Consider the following 24,390-nt stretch of genomic DNA (forward strand, 5'->3'; position numbering starts at 1 on the left):
TACCTTTGGAAAGCACCTCCATGACAGAAAGTTGTCCGTCCAGCTGTTCGGCGACAACATTCACGTGACGGCAGATGCTTGAAAAGCTGCTGGGATACTCGATGGTCGTCTTTGCGGCGTCCAGGAGCTCAGGTAACAGCAAAGACTACACCAGTTTGAGAACAATCACATCAAATGTGTTGACTTAATTACCTCTTCCTTGGTGAGTGACTCTTTGCAAAACCCCTCATTGACGTTTGCACACAGAGGAGGGCAGCCGTGCATCACGTCGGAGGGTCTCTCATACGCGACACAGTGCCTGCATGGTTGCATTCAAAAAACAACATCTTTCCTCAAATGTGTGCTGGAGGCTTTAATGTGCTTGAGAATGCCAGGTTTTATTAGAAGTCACATGTTTATCAGAGGCCTAGAATTTGTTCAAGGCACTTTTACCGTAAATGCTCCAATTAAAGTCAATTAACCAGCAAATGGCCAAATTAGCTCTAGGCCACAAAAACAGTGGTACTGATGTAGTTTATTATTAACGCCACAAGATGGCAGCAGCTATATTTGAAGTAGTCAGCATCCAGCAGCTTTAGCCACCTCTGCTTGCACTAAAATGTTGCTACTCAGCTGTTGGTGTGGTAGTCATGGGTTTTACTCTTGCTGGTTACAATCAACTCATCAGTGCTATTAATGCTGGCTGAGCAGTTTTAGCTCCTTAGCTCTACTACAACAGTGGTTCTGTTGCTGCTGTGTGGTGCAGTATACTTTTTTCGTTCCACTTTCTCATGCACTCCAAATCATTAAAGTTAAAAAATGCTATGTACAGTGGTGGGAAAAAGATTTTTTTTTTTTTTTTTTTGCATGTTTGTCACACTTAAATGTTTCAGATCATCAAACAAACTTAAATATTAGTCAATGACAACACAACTGAACACAAAATGCAGTATTTAAATGAAACTTTTTATTAGAGAAAAAACCCAAACCTACATGGACCTGTGTGGAAAAGTTTAAATTGTTGTCATTCAGCCACATTGGAGGCTTTTCCAGCATTTGCTGGTGTGTTTTGGATCATTGTCCTGCTGCAGAACCCAAGTTGCTTTCAGCTTGAGGTCACCAACAGATGGCCGGACATTCTCCTTCACCAGAATTCATGCTTCCATTCATCACAGCAAGTCTTCCAGGTCCTGAAGCAGCAAAACAGCCCCAGACCATCACACTACCACCACCATATTTTACTGTTGGTATGATGTTCTTTTTCTGAAATGCGGCGTTACTTTTACTTTTACAATGTAATGGGACACACACCTTCCAAACAGCCAGACCACAGCGTATTTTCCCAAAGGTCTTGGGGATCATCAAGAACTTTTCTGACAAAACTGAGAAAGCCTAAATGTTCTTTTTGTTCAGCAGTGGTTTTTGCCCAGTGTCTTTCTTATAGTGGAGTCATGAACACTGACCTTAACTGAGGCAAGTGAGGCCTGCAGTTCATTGGATGTTGTTGTGGGGTCTTTTGTGACCTCTTGTATGAGTCGTCGCTGCGCTCTTTGGGTCATTTCACTGTTCCATGTTTTCACCATTTGTGGATAATGGCTCTTACTGTGGTTCGCTGGAGTCCCAAAGCTTTAGAAATGGCTTTATAACCTTTTATACACTGATAGATCTCAATTTGGATTTTTTTTCTCTCTAAATAATAAAAAGTTTCATTTAAAAACGGCGATGTGTGTTCAGTTGTGTTGTCATTGATTAATATTTAAATTTGTTTAATGATCTGAAACACTTAAGTGTGACAAACATGCAAAAGACTTTTTCACACCACTGTATGAATAGCTCTAGAGCATTACGGTGTTATGATTTTTAACTCATTCTTAATTTAAAGTAAATGACTGTACACTATAATATTTATTGTAATACGTGTGACTGGTCATGCGAATACACAATTTTATTTTAACATTTCACATCACCGTGGCATCAACGGAATCATCCACACTCCCGGAATCAAAATGGCACTGCCCGTCTGTTGGTCATCCTTTTACACTTTCACACTAGCCATATAATTATAGCCATTATGGCGTCACTCAAACCAAAATAAATGCCTGAAATGTTGCACCTGAGTATTGTTTCCTCAGTGATGGCGTTTCCGGTCAAACTCAGCAGGGGGTCAGCCACCTTGAGAGTCCTCAGCCGGGACAGTTTGCTTTTCAGCGTGGGCAAATGTTGTTTAAAATGTGGCAGAAAGTCAACGACCATCATCTCTTCTGGCAGCAGGAGACCTTCCCAAGACACACAAGTTATTTTTTTTTAACAGTGATAACGTACAGTGTCAGCGTGTTGAGTCATACTCTCGTTCTTATTCTCGGGATCCATCTGCTCACTCGTCAACTTGTAAAACGACTCATGACACGGCTCGTTGAGCTTTGACGCTTTTAAAGGGCATAGCTGTTCACCCTGGTCGGGAAGCTCTGCTGAGTCAGGTACAGAGCTCACTAACACCTCCATCACGTCCTGGCCACTCCCAGAGCCATGAAACCTACGGGATAACAAACTTTTCATTCAAAAATAAAAATGCGCTTTCTTCAGTTTGGTGGTCCCCTATTAGATTCAGATTCAAGATTCAAGAGTTTTATTGTCATGTGCATAGTACAACAGCAGTTATACCATGCAATGAAAATCTTATTCTGTTCATTCTCCCAAGAAAAGAAAGAAAACAAATGAAAGAATCAGAACATAAGAAACATAAACACATAAACATATATACCAATAAATTAAGCAACAACAACAGACGAGACATTAATACAAGTAAATAATACAAATAAATAAATAAATAAAGTGCTATGAGTGTGTGCGTGTGTTGCGTGCGGCGTGTGCGAGTGCTTCGTTGAGGAGCCTGATGGCCTGTGGGTAAAAGCTGTTTGCCAGCCTTGTGGTCCTGGACTTCAAACTCCTGTAGCGTCTGCCTGACGGTAGGAGTGTGAATAATGAGTGTTGTGGATGTGTGCTGTCCTTGATGAGGTTGTGTGTTCTGCGTAGGACTCTAGTTTTATAAATGTCTTGCAGTGAGGGGAGGGCTGCCCCAACAATGTTCTGTGAGGTCTTGATCACCCGCTGGAGTGCCTTCCTATCACGTGTTGTACAGTTACCGTACCAAACAGTGATGGAGGCGGTAAGGACACTTTCCATAGTGCATCTGTAGAAGCAACTCAGGATTGTGGTGGACATGCCAAATTTCCTCAGTCTTCTCAGGAAGTACAGTCTCCTTTGGGACTTCTTCAGAATTTGTTGGGTGTTGTGAGACCAGGTGAGGTCCTCGCTGATGTGTGTGCCAAGGAGCTTGAAGGTTTTCACCCTCTCCACCTCAGTCTCATCAATAAACAGGGGTCTATGCGGCTCCTTTTCCCTTGTTCTTGGGTCGATGATCATCTCTTTAGTCTTATCTGTATTGAGAAGGAGATTGTTATTACGACACCAAGCTATGAGGTCCGCCACCTCTCTTCTGTATGATGTTTCAACACCACCAGTGATCAGTCCGATGACTGTAGTGTCATCTGCAAATTTAATGATGCTGGTGTTGTTCTGGGAGGCCACGCAATCGTAGGTGAAGAGCGTGTAGAGGAGTGGACTCAGCACACACCCCTGTGGGGTCCCAGTGCTCACAATTCTTGAGCTGGATGTGCGGTTGTGGACTCTGACTGACTGGGGCCTGCCTGTGAGAAAGTTAAACACCCAGTTACAGAGGGAGGGAGACAGGCCAAGTGTGAGGAGCTTATTTGTGAGTTTGTGGGGGCAGACTGTATTAAAAGCAGAGCTATAGTCTATAAATAGCATTCTGACGTATGTGTCCTGGCCCTGTAGGTGAGAAAGGGCTGTGTGGATGGCAGTGTTGACTGCATCATCCGTGGACCGGTTCTGGCGATATGCAAACTGTAGAGGGTCCACGGTTGCCGCCGGGATGCTCTTTTTGATGTGGGTCATGACTAATCTTTCAAAGCACTTCATAACAATAGGAGTGAGTGCTATAGGGCGATAGTCATTCAAGCAGGTCACGTTGCTCTTCTTGGGTACGGGCACTATGGTGGTGGACTTAAAGCAGGTCGGTACAGATGCTTGTGCAAGCGACAGGTTAAATATGTCAGCAAGCACATCAGCTAGCTCTGATGAGCAAACCCGAAGTGCACGTCCTGAGATGTTGTCTGGCCCTGCTGCTTTTCGTGGGTTTGTTTTGTTTAGAACCCTGCGCACATCAGCTGATGTCACCATGAGAGGTGAGTCCTGTGTGCTCCCCAGGTTCAGCCACCCTCTCTGCTCATCAGGAGTGTGGGTGTCAAAGCGGGCATAGAACTCATTCAACTCATCAGGAAGTGTGGTTTGGCTGGACGTGGCTACGCTACTCTGCTGTCGATAGTCTGTGATGTGCTGGAGCCCCGCCCACATGCGCCGAGGGTCTGAGGTGGAATAGTAGCCCTCCAGCTTCTGTCTGTACTGTCTTTTGGCCTCTCGTATGGACCTCCTCAGGTCATATCTGGCCTTTTTGTAGTCATCAGCGGTGCCCATGACAAATGCAGTCGAACGAGCACGTAGCTTAGCCCTTACATCACAGTTCATCCACTGTTTTTGGTTAGGGTATTTTCTGTAATACTTGGTGGTGGTAACAGTCTCTATGCATGTGCTAATGTAGCCAGTAACAGCAGAAGCATATTCATCCAAATCAACAGTACAATCTTCCCTCCCCGCTGCAGTTTTAAACACATCCCAGTTTGTGCAGCCAAAGCAGTCCTGAAGTACTTGATCAGTTTCTTCATTCCACACTTTAACTGCTGTACGTACAGGGGGAGCTTGTTTAAGAAGTTGTCTGTATGTTGGATAAAGGAATATAGAGATGTGGTCAGCCTTTCCAAAGTGGGGTCTTGGAACAGCCTTCAAAGCACCTTTCATGTTGCAGTAGACTTGGTCGGCAGGCCGGCTCGCTTGCCTCGTTTACGCTTCGGATGCTTTGCTCGCCGGGTATTCAGCTCACCAGGTCCGCAGGCTGCTGCGTTCTCCCGGCGCAGAAGAAAGGCAAAGTCTGAGAGGCTAAATGAAGGTTCATGGTGAACCCTGCCGATGTTCAAAAGTGTCTCTCTGTTGTAATGTACTGCGTGAGTGTGTTGAATGTCCAAAATGAACAATAAAATAGAAAAACACGGGAGAGTGTCACAGAGACGTCTGCCACGGAGGGCGCCATCTTTGATCTCACCATATTACAGTATGCTTACGTTACTTTTTAGTCATTTTCTATTGCAGGGGTGTCCAAACTATTTTTTTTTGTAAAATTCTAAGAAGTGATCTATTTGAAGAAAAAAACTGTATCTCAGCTTTGTGATATTGGTGAAAAAATGGATCATTAATATGAACTTTGCTCTTTTTCCCATTTTTGCTGCTGTTTTTTGGTTTGTTTTATTTAATTTTCCAAATGTTTCAACTTTCTTCATCTTCTCGGCATTATTCCGTTTTCTATGTTGTTTTCTTAGTTTCTCACATAACTCCTTTCATATTTCAACTCTTTGTGACTAAAATGCAATTTTTCCTCATAATACACATTTATATATTGTAATATACTTCGACTTGATCCACGTTGCTTTCCTTCGCTGTTTTTATGCATTATTATTTTATCATGATTTTTAATCTTTTTTGTTGCTTTGTTTTATTTTGCTTTGTGGGGGGGGGGGCATTGTACGTCACATCATAGTGTTGATGCTCGATAAAAAAAATGTAATTGCACCTTTTTTCTTGTTAGAATACAACTTTTTTTCTCTCAATATTTTGACTTTATTGTCATGGAATTACAGCTCCCCCCCTTTAGTTTTCCAAGTATTTCAAGTTTCTTTTAAATTTTCTTCTTGTAAATTATGACTGTTCCCATAATATTTTGACTAAATTCTCGTAACATAACTTTTTCTGAAACAGTTTTCCAAAAACGACAACTTTGTTGTTTTGTTTTTCATAGTGTCTGTAACAAACTTGTTTTTTTATTTCAACTAAAATGACATTCATAATATCACAAATAATATATTATTCTTGTAAAATTAAAACATTTTTCGTTACATTACAATTTTTTCTCTAAATATTTAGATTTCATTCTCATAAAATAACATTTTTCCGTTTTAGCTGTGTGTTTATGTGTGTGTTACATTGTATTTTTAGAATGTGCCACGGGCCGCACTTTGGACACCCCTGTTCTAATGCTAAAATGTGTCCTTGCAGGCCGCTTGTGAGCACCAAATGTGACGAACTGCATCACGGCTACATTTTGAACACACGCGCACTTGTGGGTGCTCTGAAACTTGTTAAATTCATATCATATTGGGACAGCACCGTTCTGGTGAGTTTATTTCTTGTGTTGTTCCTTTGAGGTCGTCAAGCACAGAACTGCTGCAGGTGGAGTTCATGTTTCCTAAAAACAAAAAACAATTTGTCGATTGACTAACAATGCATTCATTTTTAATATGATAATTAAAATGTAGCTGTACCTCTCACCCACGGCTTCCTGTAGGTGACGTCCGCCAGGGTGCCACTGTGGGGGTAAAGTTCGTGGCTGTCAGCGGTGTAGGGCGTTGGTAGAGCCAACAAGTCTGTCATCACCTTCAGCCTGCTGCTAGCCTGCGATTACGTGAGTTCAAGTACCTGATGGCTGAATTTACTTAATGTGTTTTAATTCTTATTTATAAACCCACCTCAAAGATGTAATCCAGAGCTTTATAGCGGAGAGAGGAGAACATTACGGTTGACATTTGGAGACGTTTTCCCACGCCTATTTGCAAGATAACCGCACTTTACTTTTCACGTTCATTTTGAACTATAGCTTAATTGAGCTAGTTAAGCTACAGCTAACCAACAAGCTAGCTACGATTTGTCTACCTTATCAAATTATGCTTTTATTTATTTAATTTAATCACTGTATTAAGAAAACAAAACATTCACGCCACAAACGAATCATTGGTGTTGCTTCAAAGTTATCTGAAATGAAAAATAGTTTACCTACAAGCAAGGGGAGGGGAAAGATAGCCAAATGAAGCCGATGCTCATGAACGATGAGATGGTTCCCGCTTACGTGGCTTCCTGTCGTTTTCCTGTCTTTGGCAAGCGTTGACCACAAATGGTAATATCTCCGACTTAAATGTAATTCAGTTTTTACTACCGTAAACTGTATATTGTAATTAGTATACATACGATATTTATATATTTTATAGTGCAGATGAAGCCAGTGGCTTCCAAAAGGATCGTCTATTAGAGCAATTAAGCTGAGCAGTGTGCAAAGGGCATATTTTCAATGCATATTTCCTGGATTCTGCTCACCATCCATACAGCAAACCCGCGCAGGGCATCCACTATTAACAGATTCATGTGCTGAATCACGCTTCAGAATTTAAGTCAAAGTCAACTTAGTGACAACAATTGGACCGGAACCGACCAAAGTAATTCTGGAAAACTTACCTATACCGCTTGCAGTTCATGCAGGAAGCATTTTTATTGACAGCTTCTCCACACGGAAAGTTGTGTGCTGCAGTGAAATGTGTGCAAGCTTAGGCTGAACTAATGTTCTGCGCCAAAGAGCCGCGTTTGTTAAAACTGTTCCCCCAGCTGTGGGGGTGGCTGGAGAGTGACCCTGGCCACCACGTAGCTCCGCCACTGGAAGCCACAGTATTGATAAACTAACACTGTGTAATCAAGGAAATATGAACGAGTATTAACTGCGGCCACAAGGAGGCGGTATGGAGTCAGAACATGCCTCAAATAAACTGTGACGTCATCATGGCCGAAGCAGACAGACTACAGTATGCGTAAACGTGAACTTTACTAGTCTCTCATTCAGGTGAGAGGAAGAATATGAACACATAGTTGGTGTCTGTGTGTTTTGTGGTTAAATTGGGAAGTCTTCGTCTGGGGTATGGGTGTGTGTTTTCACACTTAAGTGCAAAACAGTCTCAGACACAGATCAATATTTCATCATTTTAGTTTTTTCTTTTCCTGCACAACTGTTCTACTTTTACGCCTCTCTAGTTTCGCACACTTTGCTCAGAAACTGACACACAAAGTCGGCGAAACACGACACTCAAGACACACAAAAACACAGTTACCTGACACTGCTGTGTGTGTGTGTGTGTGTGTGTCTTGGTTTCTGTCTGCTCAATGCACAATCAGCACTTTTTTTGTTTTCTTAGTATCAGTCAAAATGTCTAAAATGTTAACAGGAGGGACATTTGGGGGGTGTATAACATTTTATTTGAATTGTGACATAGATTTCTATAATAGTTGTAAATTTATGAGAAAAAAGTTGTAATATCAGTATAAAGTCATAAATTGACGGTACAAGAATAAAGTCGTAAATTTACCAGAATAAAGTCTTAAATTTACAAGAAAAAAAAGTCATACATTTCCGGGAATAAAGTTGTAAATTTACGAGAAAAAAAGTTGTAATATTACGAGAATAAAGTGGTAAATTTAGAAGAATAAAGTGGTAAAATTGGGCGTCATGGTGTCATACGTGTCGGAGGGAAAACAGAGCATAACTCTTCAGGAGGGAAGGAAATGTTCCTCTTATTTCAGGCAAGCTTTTATTTGTAACGTGGCAGCAAAACAGAGCAGTTGAGCACAAACACATTCGCATGTCTAGCCCTTCTCACTTCCCCGGCCCCTCTACATGTCCAAGGCCAACGGTCACGTAAGTCCCCCCTTTTCGTAGCTGTCTCAGGCCATGCCTGTAACATAAAGTTACAAGACGTTATTGTCGTAAATATATAACTTTATTCTCAAAATCTCAGACTATTTTAATACTCGTCGTAACAGGCATTGCCTGAGACAGCTATGAAAGGGGGGACTTATGTGACCTTTGGCCTTGGACAAAGGTAACATTACGACTATTACATTTCATTATAATTGCAGTTTATGCATGTCAGGATGCTGTTTGGCATTATAGCGCACTCAAAAACATCACACAAGCTCTTCCCAGACCAGAAGGCACTTTTCTGTGGGGTGGAGGCGCCCAGTTTGGTGACGGGTTGACTCATTTTTTGCGCTCCTCAATCTGCTCCACTTCGCTGGACTCATTCACCACTTTGCCGTTGATCATGGTCTGCGTGACCACCTTGACTATCTTCCTGGTGCGCACATCAGGGTCTTCTGAGGGGCCAAAAACAAAGAGTTTAGCTGCTTCATGACGACTAATGCAGGGATTGCACCAAAACTAAGCAACCCATTTTCATGAGGTGCAGGGGTGGCCCATTTACCGAGGAAGAACTCATATTCTGATGCGAATCCATGAACCAGGAAGGAGCCTGCTCTAACGTGTGCATACCTGTCAGTGTCATCCCTCCCGTTTTCCCCGGGAAACTCACATATTTTGCCCTTTTTTCTGTGCAGTCTACAAAAGCAAATAAGCTTTGGGGTCTCTAAATAGCACCTGGTTAAAAAACACTGGCATTAACATCTGTGGATGTAGGCAACCTTCTGATGTTTTTTTTTTTTTATTAACTCCCCAAGATGGCAGCAGGTGCATGTAAAGTATCACGGGTGGTTATCTGCCTCTGCATGCACTTTAAAATGTTGCTGCCCAGCCGTGGGTGTGAAACGTGCTGTTGTTTAAAATGCTGGCTCAGCAGTTTGCTCCATACCGCCATTACAACATCGGTTCTGTTGCTGTTGCATCGTGTAATGTACTTATTTATAAATGAGCGTGTGGTCAAAGAGGGCTACGTTTTTATTTCCACTTTCTCATGCACTCATAATCCTTATTTAAATTAAAAAATCTGAAATATTCATCAAGCAGTTCTTGATTTTGTCAGCTTAATTCTTTGTAAAATGCCAAGAAACATACTGATAAGCACTTTAAAGTGTAAGTAAGTATTGTAAAGTGTTAGCGTAACATACTGTACCACTTACTTTGAGGAGGCGGAGGTGTTTCTTTCACCCTGCAGGATGAAAACACAGCAACATACGTAGTAAGGTAAGTTAGCAGCAAAGCTCCACCGTTATGCAAAGTCTTCTCCTTACAGCTCCTCTCCTTCCAGCAGCCTCCTGTAGGTGGCGATCTCCATCTCCAGGTTCTGCTTGATGCGCAGCAGCTGCTCGTAGTCGGTCTTGTTACGCTGCATGTCCAGACGCAGCTGGGACAGCTCGTCCTCCAGCTGGGTCAGCGTGGCCTGGAGGCGCTCCATCTCCACCGAGTACTTGTGTCCCGTCTCCGCCAGGTTCCCCTCCAGCACGCCTACCTGGGAACACGACAAAACAGGTAGGCTGATGATAATGTGCTCTTATTATAAACAGCTAGTTTCACACTTTTGTAATACCGCTTTTCACGTAGGATTCAATATTAATGTGGTTATGGCAAAGAAAGCCTGTTGACCACCTTCTAAATACGTTTTTTTAACATTATTAGAGCCCTCTAGACATGAAATAAACCCATACAGTCACCTTTACATTTGTATTACCAAATAGACTAGACATAAGCACAGAAAATAAGCCATGTAAGGCATAAATAAGATAACATTGGCACACATTGGCAAGTTCCTTGTTTTTTTCTGGACAGTGTATTTCCTGCGGTGGCTATTGTCTCATCAGTGTATTGTAATGGTGGCTTTAAATGGCTTTACACTCATATGACCCAATATAGCAGACATAATAAGAGTAAATAAGCCATTTAAGATGTAATTAAAACTCCTGTTTGTGTGTGTCTCAGTAAATGTGTTCCCCAGGGGACCTTAGTGGTGGGCGGACAGATGTGTGGAGTACAGGAAGTGACGTTGGAGTTTCAGAGTTGAGTTTAAGCTTATCGTGGGTTATGGCCCGCAAAAGTGCCTGTTGTGAGATCATTTAAACCTGCAATAAATGCCTGTTCTGGCGATCAGAGATGGTGCCTTTCTCACCGAACAATTACTGACACCTAGTGGCCAATGTAGGATACTACATTCACAATTAGAAGGCTTCTTCTGCCTTGTATTTGTATTTTAGTTCATTTAGTTTGTTCATTTTGCCATTTTTATGCTTGAAAATGCTTAATTCCGGCCAAGAATATTTTATGTTTTATTTATTTTGTGTTTTTCATAATATTATGACTTAAAAAAACGGCTTTTTAAAAATATTTCAACTTTGTGCTACTAAAATTACTATTTGTTTTTGTAATATTTTGGCTTTATTCTTGTAAAATTACTGCTGATTGTTCAATGTTTCCTGTTTTTTTAATTTTTTTTTTTTACTTTTGCTGTTAATTTATATTTCTAGAATGTGCCCCGAGCCAATAAAAAAACAACCACGGGCTGCACTTTGGACACCCCTGCTATAAGGCTTTCACTTTTAAACCTGTCACCACTCGCGCAGCGACTGCCAACACAACAATATCATCCTTGTGATTAATGTGTGTGTGTGTATGTGTGTGTGTGTGTGTGTGCACATGCTGAGCAAACATTGATTGAAGTATAAGCGGCTCCACTGAGCACCATAATACTCTTTGTCATCGTACACCTTTACAGTCACGATTGATTGATTGTCGCGCGGCAGAATGTCACAGCTGAGTACATTTTACACTAACGCCACAAAGTGGTACAAGGAGTCCATGACACACACAGAAGGGAGTCCAACATGTAGAATATAGAATGAACCAAAGAAGTTAAACTAATACCTATAAACTGGAGGCTTGGCTGCCCTGTTCTTTTAAGAATAAATTGATAAATTATGATAAACAGCTCCAACAGGTTGATAGATTATCATGCTAAGTTGACTTTTTAATGATGTTATAACAGTAATATGTATCCCTAGATGTTGCGTCTGACCCACCTCTACCTAGATGAGTCCACCCCATTTATGCGGCCGCCCTTAAAAAAAACAAAAAAACACATGTTAAAATAAAGAAAACTATCCCCCGTCTCCTCGTCAGTCAGCTACAGACGTGGGAGCTGCAGCAAGTTTTATTCTTGTTTTTCTTCAGCAGCTAGGCTAACCTAGCACGATGTTGCTAACATTTGTGTCCTCCTGTCCCACACCTTAATGCTATGTTGTTGTACAGTGCTGTGAAAAGGTGTTTGCCACCTTCCTGATTTCTTAATTTTTTGCATGTTTGTCACACTTGAATGTTTCAGACATTACAAACAAAAGTAAATATTAGTCAATGACAACACAACTGAACACAAAATGCAGTTTTTAAATGAAACTTTTTATTATTAAGGGAGAAAAAAATCCAAACCTACATGCCCCTGTGTGAAAAGGTAATTGCCCCCTCTTAAAACATAACTTAACTGAAAGTAATTGAGATCTATCAGTGTGGAAAAGGTTATAAAGCCATTTCTAAAGCTTTGGGACTCCAGCGAACCACAGTGAGAGCCATAGCGAAAACATGGAACAGTGGTGAAACTTCCCAGGAGTGTCTGGCCAACCAAAATGACCCCAAGAGCGCAGCGACGACTCATACAAGAGGTCACAAAAGACCCCACAGCAACATCCAAAGAACTGCAGGCCTCACTTGCCTCAGTTAAGGTCAGTGTTCATGACTCCACCATAAGAAAGACACTGGGCAAAAACGGCCTGCATGGCAGAGTTCCAAAACCACTGCTGAACAAAAACAACATTAAGGCTCATCTCAACAGAAAACATCCTCATGATCCCCAAGACCTTTGGAAAAATACTAGAAAAATAAAAGTTGAACTTTTTGGAAGGTGTGTGTCCCATTACATCTACCATAAAAGTAACGCCACATTTCAGAAAAAGAACATCATAGCAACAGTAAAATATGGTGGTGGTAGTGTGATGGTCTGGGGCTGTTTTGCTGCTTCAGGACCTGGAAGACTTGCTGTGATAAATGGAAGCATGAATTCTGCTGAAGGAGAATGTCCGGCCATCTGTTGGTGACCTCAAGCTGAAACCAACTTGGGTTCTGCAGCAGGACAATGATCCAAAACACACCAGCAAGTCCACCTCTGAATGGATGAAGACTTTGGAGTGGCCTAGTCCAAGTCCTGACCTGAATCCTATTGAGATGCTGTCGCATGACCTTCATGCTGGAAAAGCCTCCAGTGTGGCTGAATGACAACAGTTCTGCAAAATTCCTCCACAGCGCTGGAAGAGACTCATTGCAAGTTATGGCAAACACTTGATTGCAGTTGTTGCTGCTAAGGGGGGCCCACCCAGTTATTAGGTTTAGGGGGCAATCACTTTTCCACACAGGGACATGTGGGTTTGGATTTTTTTCTCCCTTAATAATAAAAAGTTTTATTTAAAAATTGCATTTTGTGTTCAGTTGTGTTGTCATTGACTAATATTTACATTTGTTGGATGATCTGAAACATTTAAGTGTGACAAACATGCAAAAAAAAAAACATTTTTCACACAACAGTATGTGATATATGACGTGAATAAAGTGCATAAGAGCGCTTCTTGGAGACACGCACACTCTGTTGGAGAGAGGGGTTGACAAACACAACTCACTCCAGCATCAAGCTCGATTTTGGTAAAACTGGTGAAAAGCGGATTGGATTAGAGCAGCCTTATGCTTACTGTTCTCAACTTACCTGCTTGCGAAGGCTGTCGAGCTCCACCTCCAAAGCCTGCAGGAAACGTCGCCTCTCGCTCAGCTCGCTTTGGGCACAGCGCAGGGCCTCGTTGTTTTCCTTCACCTCTGACTGCACCGCCTCCAGCTATACACAAACACAATCATACAGAATTTCTGTTGGTTTTTTTTCCTTTTTGAAAGGACGATGGCTTGACTGACCTTCTTCAGGTACCAAGCCTCCGCCTCCTCCTTGTTTTTGCGCGCGATGCCCTCATATTGGACCCTCAGTTCGGCCATGATGGCTCCAAGATCCGGACCCTGTGCTGCATCCACCTCCACGTTCACCTGCTCGTTGGCCAGACGCGCCTTCAGAGAGCTCTTCTCCTGCATGACGATAAAAACAAAGCCCTCTTAAATATCACCACAAATACTCTCTCTGACCTTGGTTGAGGACAATACTAATGTCCACCCCCTGGACAGAACCCTTATGTGTGTACGGGGCTGACATACTGATTGCACTGTGTTGTGTGTCTACTGTTGTGTTCTTCATGAAGCTGAAAGATATACAGTAAGGCGTGTCTGTACACACGTGATCATGTGACGGCCACTTGATATTTTGAAAGCCTCCTGACTGTACAAACACCGCAGGTTTGTGTCAACCTGTTCCAACTGATGTGTCGCTGATAGTGAAAACAAACACCAGGATGCTTTCCAGCCGCCATCACCATAGCTGCAAATGGCAAACACGCTGGGATGCGTCATGGACCTTTTTCTGTCCACTGTCTGTAGTTTGTCATATTCAAAGTACTGAATTGTTGTTACACAGATGCATTCCATTATTGTTATGATCTTTTTTCAAAAGGACACAGTTTGTCAGAAACTATTTCATAGGACAGGGTTTTGCAGCATATTATTCGGCAAAAGTGCTTGTTAAAACTAAAAAATGATCTTCAACCATTAAAAAACATAACATTCTAATATTGAGATTGGGAAAAATTATTAACATTTTTTACAGATGGGGGAAGTTTTGATGTCTCAGTTTTGGGTGTTAAATTAATTATTTCTAAGGTGTGTAATATGGTAGCTCTTCCAAGGCACACAGAATATTGTGTTGTATGGCTTTATTAACATGGAACCTACCAAAATAAAGATTAGAGTCTAGTCTTTCATCAGAAAAAAAGTTTGTTTCTACCCTTTTCTATTCTTTTGTAATCAGCAGTAGAACATAGGTAAGTTTTAGGGAAATATCAGTTCTCAACCATAAAAGGGAGAAACCCAGCTTTTTGTGAAAAACACATTTCAAGTATAACATTCAAGGTGACACAAATATGTTTTGCTTTTGTGACAGCTCAAATATCTAAACAACTATACAGTACCTCAACATAAACAACACAAACAAATGGTTGTTTTACATCAAAATAACAATTATTTACAAATATAACACCATGAACTATTTACAATTTCATATTTGGAAGTAAACTGTATGTGTGCACACGTGTGCGCATGCATGCATTAAAGTTTCCTTACGATGCGTAACCTTCTGCATGACACATTCCTCCATGCTCTTCCACATCCTCCTTGCTGTCGAGCGTGTTTTTTTTACACGTAAAAGATCCATGCCGAGCTCTTATCAAATGCACTTCTGCCACCTTGTGGCCGGTTTTATAGCTTAAACCTGCTTAAAAAGTGACATATTTTACTGTGCAGTTGCGTCGTCACCTCTCAACGTAAAAAAACGTATTAATGTATCTTTGGGATCGAGGATTTGAGTCTATAAAAAAGTATAAATATGTGTTTGGTATTGAATGAGTTCATTAAAAAAAAAAAAAAAAGTTCACCTCCTCATGATTCTTCTTGAGGAAGTAGAGCTCCTCCTTCAGGCTGTCCAGGTCTCCCCGCAGCGTGGAGATGATCTGGTCGTGGTCGGACTTTGCTCGCCTCAGAGCCTGGCAGTCTCTTTCCACGGACTGGCACAAGGTGGCCTCCGCCTCCCACCTGGAGCCACCAAAATAATACAACTTTTTGGGGGCAATGAAAACAAACCCAAAGGTAGAGCATAAATGCTCCAATTATCGCCTCTATTCCATAAACTGAGTCTCCAACAGTTGCCGGGTCAGGCAACAAAAAAAACAAAACATTGACATTAACAGCTGTGGCTGTAGGCACTTTCTCATGCACTCCAAATCATCAGTAAAGTTGAACAAATATAATTAGAGGCTATAGTTACAGCATTTAAGTGCATTTGGTATTAGTATACTGCAGTGCGTCATGGGAGTTGTAGTCTTAACATGGCTTCCGGTGTTGCAGGTGATGCCGCCGAAACAGTTGACCGAATGGAAGGTTTCAAATGGACTTGCCACTATGCTGCCTACACCACAAATCACCTCCAAGGTGCGTTCTAAGTCCTTCACATCAGCACAGCGAACATACCATCAACGCTTTGCGAAATACGTCAACTCAGCGCCTATCTGCACCGTCTGTCGCTTGTCACTGGTCTCCCATACTGAGCCGCAGCCGTAGGAATGTGGCTGCCATTTCGCAGGCCGGCGGAAAAGTCATTCATTTACATCGCCTGGCAGTCTGGCGCTGCCGTGTGAACGCTCCCAGGCGGGTCAGAGCAGGCCAACGCCATCCGTCCGTGTGTGTGTGCATCACTCACTTGACCCTGAAGTCGTCGGCCGCCAGCTTGGCGTTGTCGATCTCCAGCATTATACGTGCGTTCTCCAGAGTCCGCTTCCTCACCTGAGGGACGCCACAAGGTGAATCGGTTAGGTTTTATCGGAACTGATTGATTGAAAAAAAAAAGGGAACATGAATTACGCATTACCTCAGAATCCAGATAAAGATTCAGCAGGATTTGGCGTACATGAGAAAGCGGAAAGGAAAGGAATCTTTCACCAAATGGTCATTCATTAAAAAAGCATGTTGCACAACACAGCAGCAACAGAACCAATGTTGCAATAGGAGGAAGGAGCTGATGAGTTCATTGGAAACAGTACGGCAAGTGTAACACATTAGTTTCACACCAGTGACTGAGGTGCCATAGCAACACTTTAAAGCGCATTTATGATATTTCAAATTAGGGTTGTGAACGATAAATCGATATGGCTGCACCGGTAGCAGCCTCCTGAATCGATAAGAATCAGCCCCGAAACCTCAGATAAATCGATTGCAGAGACATGCACCGGGTATCGCAAGACTGGCAACCGGTAGAAAGTCTGTCTCTTAAACCGGCTTCCGGCGAAACGATTGGTGCACATGCTCCGTAGCTTAGCATGACTGAAGACAGGAATTAATCTGAATAGCTGTAGCAGCTAGTTACCGGGAAAGATTTAACACATCGGCAAAACATACGTACATTATAGCGATTTCATTAATAATAATCTTATTTGTCATGTATTGTGTAAAACTAAGACAGCACTAACTAACTAGCTAAGCACTAAATTATTCCAGATCAAATCTTCACAAATCTTACCTTTATGCATTCCCACATTGTATCAGCTTTTGGAACCAAACATGAGGTGAAAGAAAAAGGGGGAAAATACAGTATAGTAGTCTATCTGTGCAGCGTGGGATAAAGTTATATGGTGCGTTCAAGGCCCGTCGAACAAAGTGGACAAGTCGCCGCTTGCAACAAACAACTTAAACATGCAAAAACTGTGGGGTTTCTAAGTGTATATTCTTTTTGGAATAAAATAACGGCTCATATTTCCAAAATTGATATCCATTTGGCTTCTTCATTTTGAATGTCTACACCAGCAAACGTAACCGCTGAATCGTTTTGAATCGAATCCTAGCAGTTGTGCACAGTATCGAATCGCATCAGATCGTTCTGTTTTTAAAATATATAGTTTTTGAAATGTATCATAACTCGTGTATCTACAGTAGATGTGTATCAGATCATCTACCGCAAGGAGCTTTACATCCAAAAGAATACTACATCAGGAGGTTGCCTACAGCCACAGCTATTAATGCCAATGTTTTTGATATATGTGTTCCTTTGTTACCAGGATAATTCCTAAATCATTGATTGGAGTGTAAACCCGATGCACACTGACCTCCTGCCCGATGGCGTGGGCCTGCGCCATCATGCCCTCAATATCATGGCCTTTAGGGGCCTTCTCCATCATCAGCTGCTTGATCTTCACCTCCAGCTCGGTGTTGGACCTCTCAAGCGAGCGCACCTTGTCCAGGTAGTTGGCTAGCCGGTCGTTCAAGCCCCGCATGGTCTCCTTCTCGCTGGCGGTCACGGTCAGCCCGTTGACCGAAAGTCCCGTGCCCAGCAGGTTGAGTCCGTTTCCCACCGAGACGGAGCGGGACAGCGACAAGGCGCCCGCAGTGGACAGGGAGGGGATGGGGGGTTTGGAGCGGACGCTGCGCCCGCTGTCCCTCACTGACACGCTGGAGAAGGACGGCTGGCGAACAGAGTAGCTGCGCATAGAGAGCGTTGAGGCCATCCTGTGTCATTGTAAGAGAAGTAAGGTAAGCTTTACACCACCTTCTCTATTTTTGCATTTAAAAGTACAATTATGAGGAAACACAAAATATCGGACCATTTTAAATGACCTGCTACCTTCTTGGTGTCTCCAGCTAAAAGATGCCCGTTCAGCAAATATAACATGGCCGTTTTTTTTTGTTGTTGTTTGAAAAAAGAAATGGTACTTACTGTACAGGATTTTAATTTGTCTTTTCATTGTTTTACCTCCATTGGAATTGGGAAAAACAAATTTGGCAGTATATTTTTGCTGTCCTTTGGAAAAACACGTATCTCCACATGGTATGGCTTTTTTTACATCTTCTATGAAAAACAAAACAATGAATTTTCTCTGTCATTGAAATAGCTTTTCTTTATGGTTCAGCTAAAAAAAACATTGGTTATCCATGCTTTTCATTGGACATATTTGTTTTACCTGCATTACAAATGTCATTTTTTCCAATGTCCAATGAAAACCATGTATCTCCACGTGTTATGACTTCTTTCATTTTTATCCAAAAAACAATTACAATTAATTTTCTTTAATAAAATACCTTTTATTTGTTTTTCAACTGAAAAAAGAAATTGGAAAAACAAGCTTCTCACTGAACATAAGTGTTTTTTTCGAGAAACGAAAAAAACGGCTGTATGTGGTCTCTGTGCTATGAAAAACACGTATCTCCATGTGTTATGACTTTTTCCCCCGCTTTTATATCAAAGCAAAGGTTGACAATAACTTTTCATTGTTAATAAAAATGCCTTTTTTTCGTTTTGCAGATCTAAAAATTGGGGACACACGCTTTTAATTGGACATAAGTGTTTTATCCTCATTAGAAATAGGAAGCAACAACACCTGGCTGTATATTGTCGCTGTCGTCGTTTTCTTTTTGCCCACCCAAAAATCCTTGACAATGACATTTCACTGTTTGTTTGTTTTTCAGGGGGAAAAAATGGACATACATGCTTCTCTTTGGACATATGTGTTTTACCTGCATTACAAATGGGGAAAAAGGACATTTTTGTACAATGTCCAATGAAAACCATTTTCTTTGGTAATAAAATGGCTTTTATTTGTTTTTCAAATCTGCCCTGCGACTGACTGGTGACCAGTCCAGGGTGTACTCCGCCTTTTCAGTGTTTTTCAGATCTAAAAATTGACGACACATTCCTGACGCTGTCCTCTTCTTTTTACCCCTCAATTGTCGATGGCTTTTCATTGTCAATAAAATGGCTTGTTTTTGTTTTTCAGGGGGGAGAAAATGGAAATACATGCTTTTCATTGGACAGTTCATCCATTACAAATGGGAGAACACATTTCTCTGATTACTGAGGTTTTTGGGACAGCGGCAGGGTCAAACCAATAAGCAGAATGACTTACCTCCACCAAGGCCAGTCCACTAACGTTACCAAATATGGTTTCCATGCCTTATAAAGGCATTTTTCCTTCAGCACACAAACAAATTCAAATCATGTCAATATATGATAAACACTTACATGATCTTAGGACTCTGCGATAGCTGGTGTGATGCTGCCAGAAGCCGTCCTCGCTGCTGGACCAGATTTTTGCAGGTGAGTCCGGCTGCAGAGGATCTGCTCTCTCACCCGCCCATGGGGGTGGAGACACCGCTGTCTCTGTCCAATCCCTCTTTGCAATAACAACCAGGACGAGGATGCAACATGACACCCTCGAGGTAGAAAAAGTACATGCAAACAGTGCACCTTTAAACTTTGAAGAATAGTTCATTGTCAGCAGGATTTGATTTTAAAAAAAAAACAAAAAACTTTATTTTAATCTTGTTCAAAAGCATGCTGAGGACATACAAATCCTCATTCAGATTGTCCACTCTGTCCAGCAGGGGGCCACTGCTGTCCTGTACGCGGATTCCATTAGACGGTGGGAACACAATAGGTCCTCAACAGCCACGTGAGAAGCGGGCCCGGCCGCCCGCCCGCACCTGAGGAGCAGCCCGGCGGGCTCGGTGAGAAATGGGAGCGAGCGGAGGAACAATGAGGGCCAAAGAATGAGAAGAAAGGGAAGACCCCTGAGAAATGAAAAGGGCGTATCCGGCTGAACAGGAAACCTGGTTTGCATTCACAAACACTCGCACACAGCCGTGTTGACTGTTCTATTTGGAGGACATATTGACTTACATGTCCTGAAAGAAATCTGAATTACTGTATGTCTCAGACAGCCCCACCCCCATACAGTATGATACAGTGCACTGCAATAATAAACACGTCTGACGGCGTTTAAGTCTCCAGGGATCACCGGGACTGCGTGACCTGGGTCAGTGTCTCACATACGGTACAGTACAGTAGTCTTTACCACACATAGTTCTCCTTTTCTATACTTGCAAAGTCAAAGGACCTAAATACCTCCAAACACCAACTAAAAACACACATTCAAACATTAAACGTCAAAGAAGAAACACCTCGTAATTGAGTAACAATAATGAAAACACAGTTCACGTGGATGCCTGGTTTGCTCTTGTCCCCGACCCAGTGACTCAGCCAGAGAGTTGGCGCGCCACCGCGTGTCCCATCATTTAAGCTAAGAAGCCTTTTGCCGCGAACAGGTCTCATGAAGCCTTTACATGCAGGGGTGTCCAAACTTTTTCCAGCGAGGGCCACATTGTGAAAAATGAAAGGATGCAACTTTTGCCACTTTGATATTTTGTAGCAACACATGCAGATATGCTAGGAAGTTATTTATATTTCAAGGAAAAACTGTATCTCAGCTGAAAAAGTCCATTATTAGTAGTAGTATTAGTAGTATTATTATAGTATGAACTCTTTGCTCTTTTGTCCCCCTTTTTTTTTTAAATTGTATCTACTTTAAGTATTTATTCCTAAATAATCTTTGTAAATTTTCCTGTCATAACATGACTTTATTCCAACAATGTTCTAACTTTCCCCCCAACCTAATTCTCCAAAAATGAATGTTTTTTTCATACAATTATGAGCTTATTCTTGTAAAATAACTACTTTTTTCTCTCTGTGATTTTTTTCTTGTAAATTTTCTTCTCGAAATTCTGACTTTATTCTTATAATATCTTGACTTATTTATTTATTTGGCTTATTTTACTTACTTATTTATTCTCGTAACATAACGTTTTCCGCTACCTAAGTTTCCAAAAATTACAACTTTATTAGTTTTATTTGATTGTCATAATATTACTACTACAAAATTATGTCTTTTTTCTTTAATATTCCAACTTTGTGCTAGTAAAATTATGTTATTTTTCCTCAAAAGTATTATTTAAAAAAATATTATAAATGTATGACTTTTTCTTATTAGATAACAAATTTTTCTTATAATATTTTGACTTTATTCTTGTAAAATTACAGCCATTTTTTTTTTTTACATTTTTGCTGTTCTTTTTTAATTTTTCTTGTTAAATTATATTTTTAGAATGTGCCACAGGCCAATAAAAATGACCCCCAGGTCACACTTTGGACATCCTTGCTCTACAGGTCCTGAAAACGTAAGTACAAAGTGAGAACCTGCAGCTGAGTTCCCTGTTTATTTTATTGTTAGGGAAGTCAGTGTCAGTATATTTCGGACAACTCCCCCCTGTTCTTATGGGTTAACATCACTGAAAAATGTATACTTCTCTCTGTTGTATATTTATTTGGTTTTGCTTTTTCTTTGTTTGGAAACTTAAGACACATCCTGGTTTGTTTCAAGCTGCAATGAAATTTTCGGGACTGTATTACTTCCATGTTGGTAAACAAAAACGCCTTCTGCTACAAACATATGTCAAGTTAGTTAGTTTTGACTCCTCACTGAGACCTGTAATATTGTCTCTCACTTTTAGAGGATTTTAAATTAAACTGATATTTTTCCCCCCTACCAGTGCCATCTGCTGGATCTGACGGGGCACTGCACCATTTACCCCAAAGTCAAACACGTTTACAGTCAAACCTCAGTTTTTGTATGATTCCATTATCGTGGAAAAATTGTGCCTTAGTTTTTGAAAAATATTGCACACACAGACTAGTCCAGGGGTGTCTAAAGTGCGGCCCGCAGGACAAATGCGGCCTGAGGCTGGCTTTTCATTGGCACGATCTAAAAATATAATTTAACATGAAGCAAAAACTGAAAAATCTGCAGTAATTGTACATGAATAATGTCTAAATATAAGGAGAAAGAAGTTGTAATCTAACAAAAAAGTCATAATTTTACAAGAATAACATTGTAATATTATGAGGAAAAATGATGTAATTTTAGAGCATAACGTTGGAATATTAAAGAAAAAAATTGTTTATAAAGTCATCATATTATATAAATACTATATATTTAGCGATTTGTTGATTAGTAATAGATGATTCTGCACGATAGTTTTAACTGCACATCTACTACTACTACTACTACTACTACAAATAAGCTACTGCGGTACATTACTTACACACATTCACATTCTAAACCCAAACATATGCTGCCAAAGGCAATTTACTGTTAAAAAACCTATGTGGATAAGCAGTTGTTCTTTTTACAAAGTGACATCGCCATCTACAGGCCTGGCATGCACATGACAGCCGTTTTGACCAGGTCGTATAAGCACACCCTGAGAGGTACAATACCTTGGCGGCCATATTCAAATGTAAGACGAGCCAAAAAGACGCCGGTTCACAAAGACGCACATATGGCGGCATCCGGGTAAAAAAAACTCCAAGGGAGGAGGATGATGGTTGACAATCTTCCAGTGAGATTTTTGTTGACTGTTGCGAGAGCTCATCAGCGAGCGTGAATGCAAGGAGACAAGGGGGCACGGCGCTCTATGTGCTCGTTAGGCGGCCCGTGCTGTAATTGAGCTATAGCGCACGGCTCTGCAATCAGGGGCCTATTCATTAGCATGGGGGGGGGGACCGCTTTCATCTGCAAGCACTCGTGGCTGCCAATCATGGTGGCGGCATGATGACAAAATGGTGTGTGGGGTGGGTGGGGGAAGGGGCTTTATCTCTCGGGGAGGCTCGTGCACGCGGAGAGACGAGCTTAAACGCCGCCTTGAGCGCTGTTTTGTGAGTTGAACTCGGGTGAAATGTGTAGTGCTGGCAGGTGGCCCACGCTGTGCTGGAGATGATAATCACGTCTTCTCAGCAAGACGGCAGCTTTTGTTCTAACGAGGACCAGCGTCGCATTAGCCGAGCAGGTTTCCTCCTGGACTGAATTGATTGGCGCTGATTGCAGCAAAGTTTGAAGAGAGTGACATCAGTCGGACTAGTTTTTTGAGTTTTTTTACGCGTCACGACTCAACTCTTGTACATTCCTGTACACAATAAATATTTGATTTGATTGATTATCATTGTATCTTTTAATTTAACCTCTAAAACGTCAATTGTCAACAAATCGTAAAACCATTTGAGAAAATACCAACGTTCATTATTATGAAAGACACATTTATAACATACGATGGAGTATTAGGGCCACATTGTAAAAAAAAAAAAACAACAAATCATAGATTTAAAGAATAATGTCGTAAATTGATAAGGTTACAGTTGTAAATTTAAGAGAAGAAATTGTTATAATATTACTAGAATACATTCGTAAATTTTGTATTATTTATTATTATTATTATTATTATTTAAAAGTTTTCATCTTGGGGTAATTTCTACGCCATTTTACGTGCTAATAACTTAAAGCCTTAAGGGAGTTTTAAAAGTGAACAAAAGAGCTGAGAATCAAATTGGAATGTTATTAACTTTGCAATTATCGCTGTGTTGTACAGGAAGCACTAAGTGAATAACAATTGTAGTACTATTATGGCGTAGCTGTGCTTAAACTCAACGCAATCTTGTCATTGTTAGTGTTCATCTTGAAAATTGTGCAATATAATTAGTGTATTCTATGACTGTTTGTTAGAGTCAATTTTGACAGACGCGAGTCAGAATATATTACATTACATTAAAAAATAAATAAAAATACATATAATGCAGAAAATCATCAAGCATTTTTTTTATTTAGTTTACATTTATTTATTTTATTTTTGTATTTGTTATTTTTGTATTATTTTATTATATTTTTTATAATTTTATTATATTTTTTATAATTTTTTTACATTTATTTGTATTTGTTTTATTATTTTATTTTTCATTTTATTTAGTTATTTTTTATATTTCTCTTTAAAAAAAATCCCTCTCATTAGAACTAGAATTATATAATATATATATTTAAAAACAACAACACTATTTTGCATTTAAAAGATCATCATTCATTGTTACTATAATAGTGGTGTCTACAGTGCGGCCTAGGGGCCATTTGTAGCCCGCAGCTGTTTTTTCATTGGCCCGCGGCACATTCTAAAAATATAATTTAACAACAAAACAAACAAAAAAAAAAGATGAAAAAAAGTAGTCATTTTACAACACTAAATTCACAAATATTAAGAGAAAAAAAATAGTAATCTAACAAGAAAAAGTC

At 40.8% G+C, this 24,390-nt stretch overlaps 2 protein-coding genes across 3 annotated transcripts in view; both read right to left on the bottom strand.

The window, feature by feature from the left end:
* The window catches only part of LOC129180174 (protein shortage in chiasmata 1 ortholog), a 19,467-nt gene extending 12,542 nt beyond the window's left edge, over window positions 1–6,925 (bottom strand). For both annotated transcript variants that reach the window (XM_054774352.1, XM_054774351.1), the window contains exons 1-7: window positions 6,693–6,925; window positions 6,489–6,618; window positions 6,334–6,412; window positions 2,325–2,512; window positions 2,093–2,255; window positions 193–298; window positions 4–145 (exon numbers count right to left, since the gene is read on the bottom strand). In XM_054774352.1, the coding sequence (XP_054630327.1) occupies window positions 4–145; window positions 193–298; window positions 2,093–2,255; window positions 2,325–2,512; window positions 6,334–6,412; window positions 6,489–6,618; window positions 6,693–6,749 (865 nt within the window). In that variant the 5' untranslated portion in view covers window positions 6,750–6,925. The remainder of the gene's footprint in view (window positions 1–3; window positions 146–192; window positions 299–2,092; window positions 2,256–2,324; window positions 2,513–6,333; window positions 6,413–6,488; window positions 6,619–6,692) is intronic.
* A 1,414-nt stretch (window positions 6,926–8,339) lies between these two features.
* krt1-c5 (keratin, type 1, gene c5) lies at window positions 8,340–19,589 on the bottom strand. Its single transcript, XM_054773355.1, has 9 exons — window positions 19,464–19,589; window positions 17,554–17,953; window positions 16,155–16,237; window positions 15,334–15,490; window positions 13,715–13,879; window positions 13,515–13,640; window positions 10,009–10,226; window positions 9,898–9,926; window positions 8,340–9,138 (listed from the first exon to the last, which is right to left on the bottom strand). Coding segments are annotated over exons 1-9 (1,296 nt in total). The 5' UTR covers window positions 19,466–19,589; the 3' UTR covers window positions 8,340–9,022.
* Between the last annotated feature and the right edge of the window lie 4,801 nt (window positions 19,590–24,390).

The sequence above is a fragment of the Dunckerocampus dactyliophorus genome, chromosome 4, assembly GCF_027744805.1.
Source record: "Dunckerocampus dactyliophorus isolate RoL2022-P2 chromosome 4, RoL_Ddac_1.1, whole genome shotgun sequence".
NCBI classification, from domain to species: domain Eukaryota; kingdom Metazoa; phylum Chordata; class Actinopteri; order Syngnathiformes; family Syngnathidae; genus Dunckerocampus; species Dunckerocampus dactyliophorus.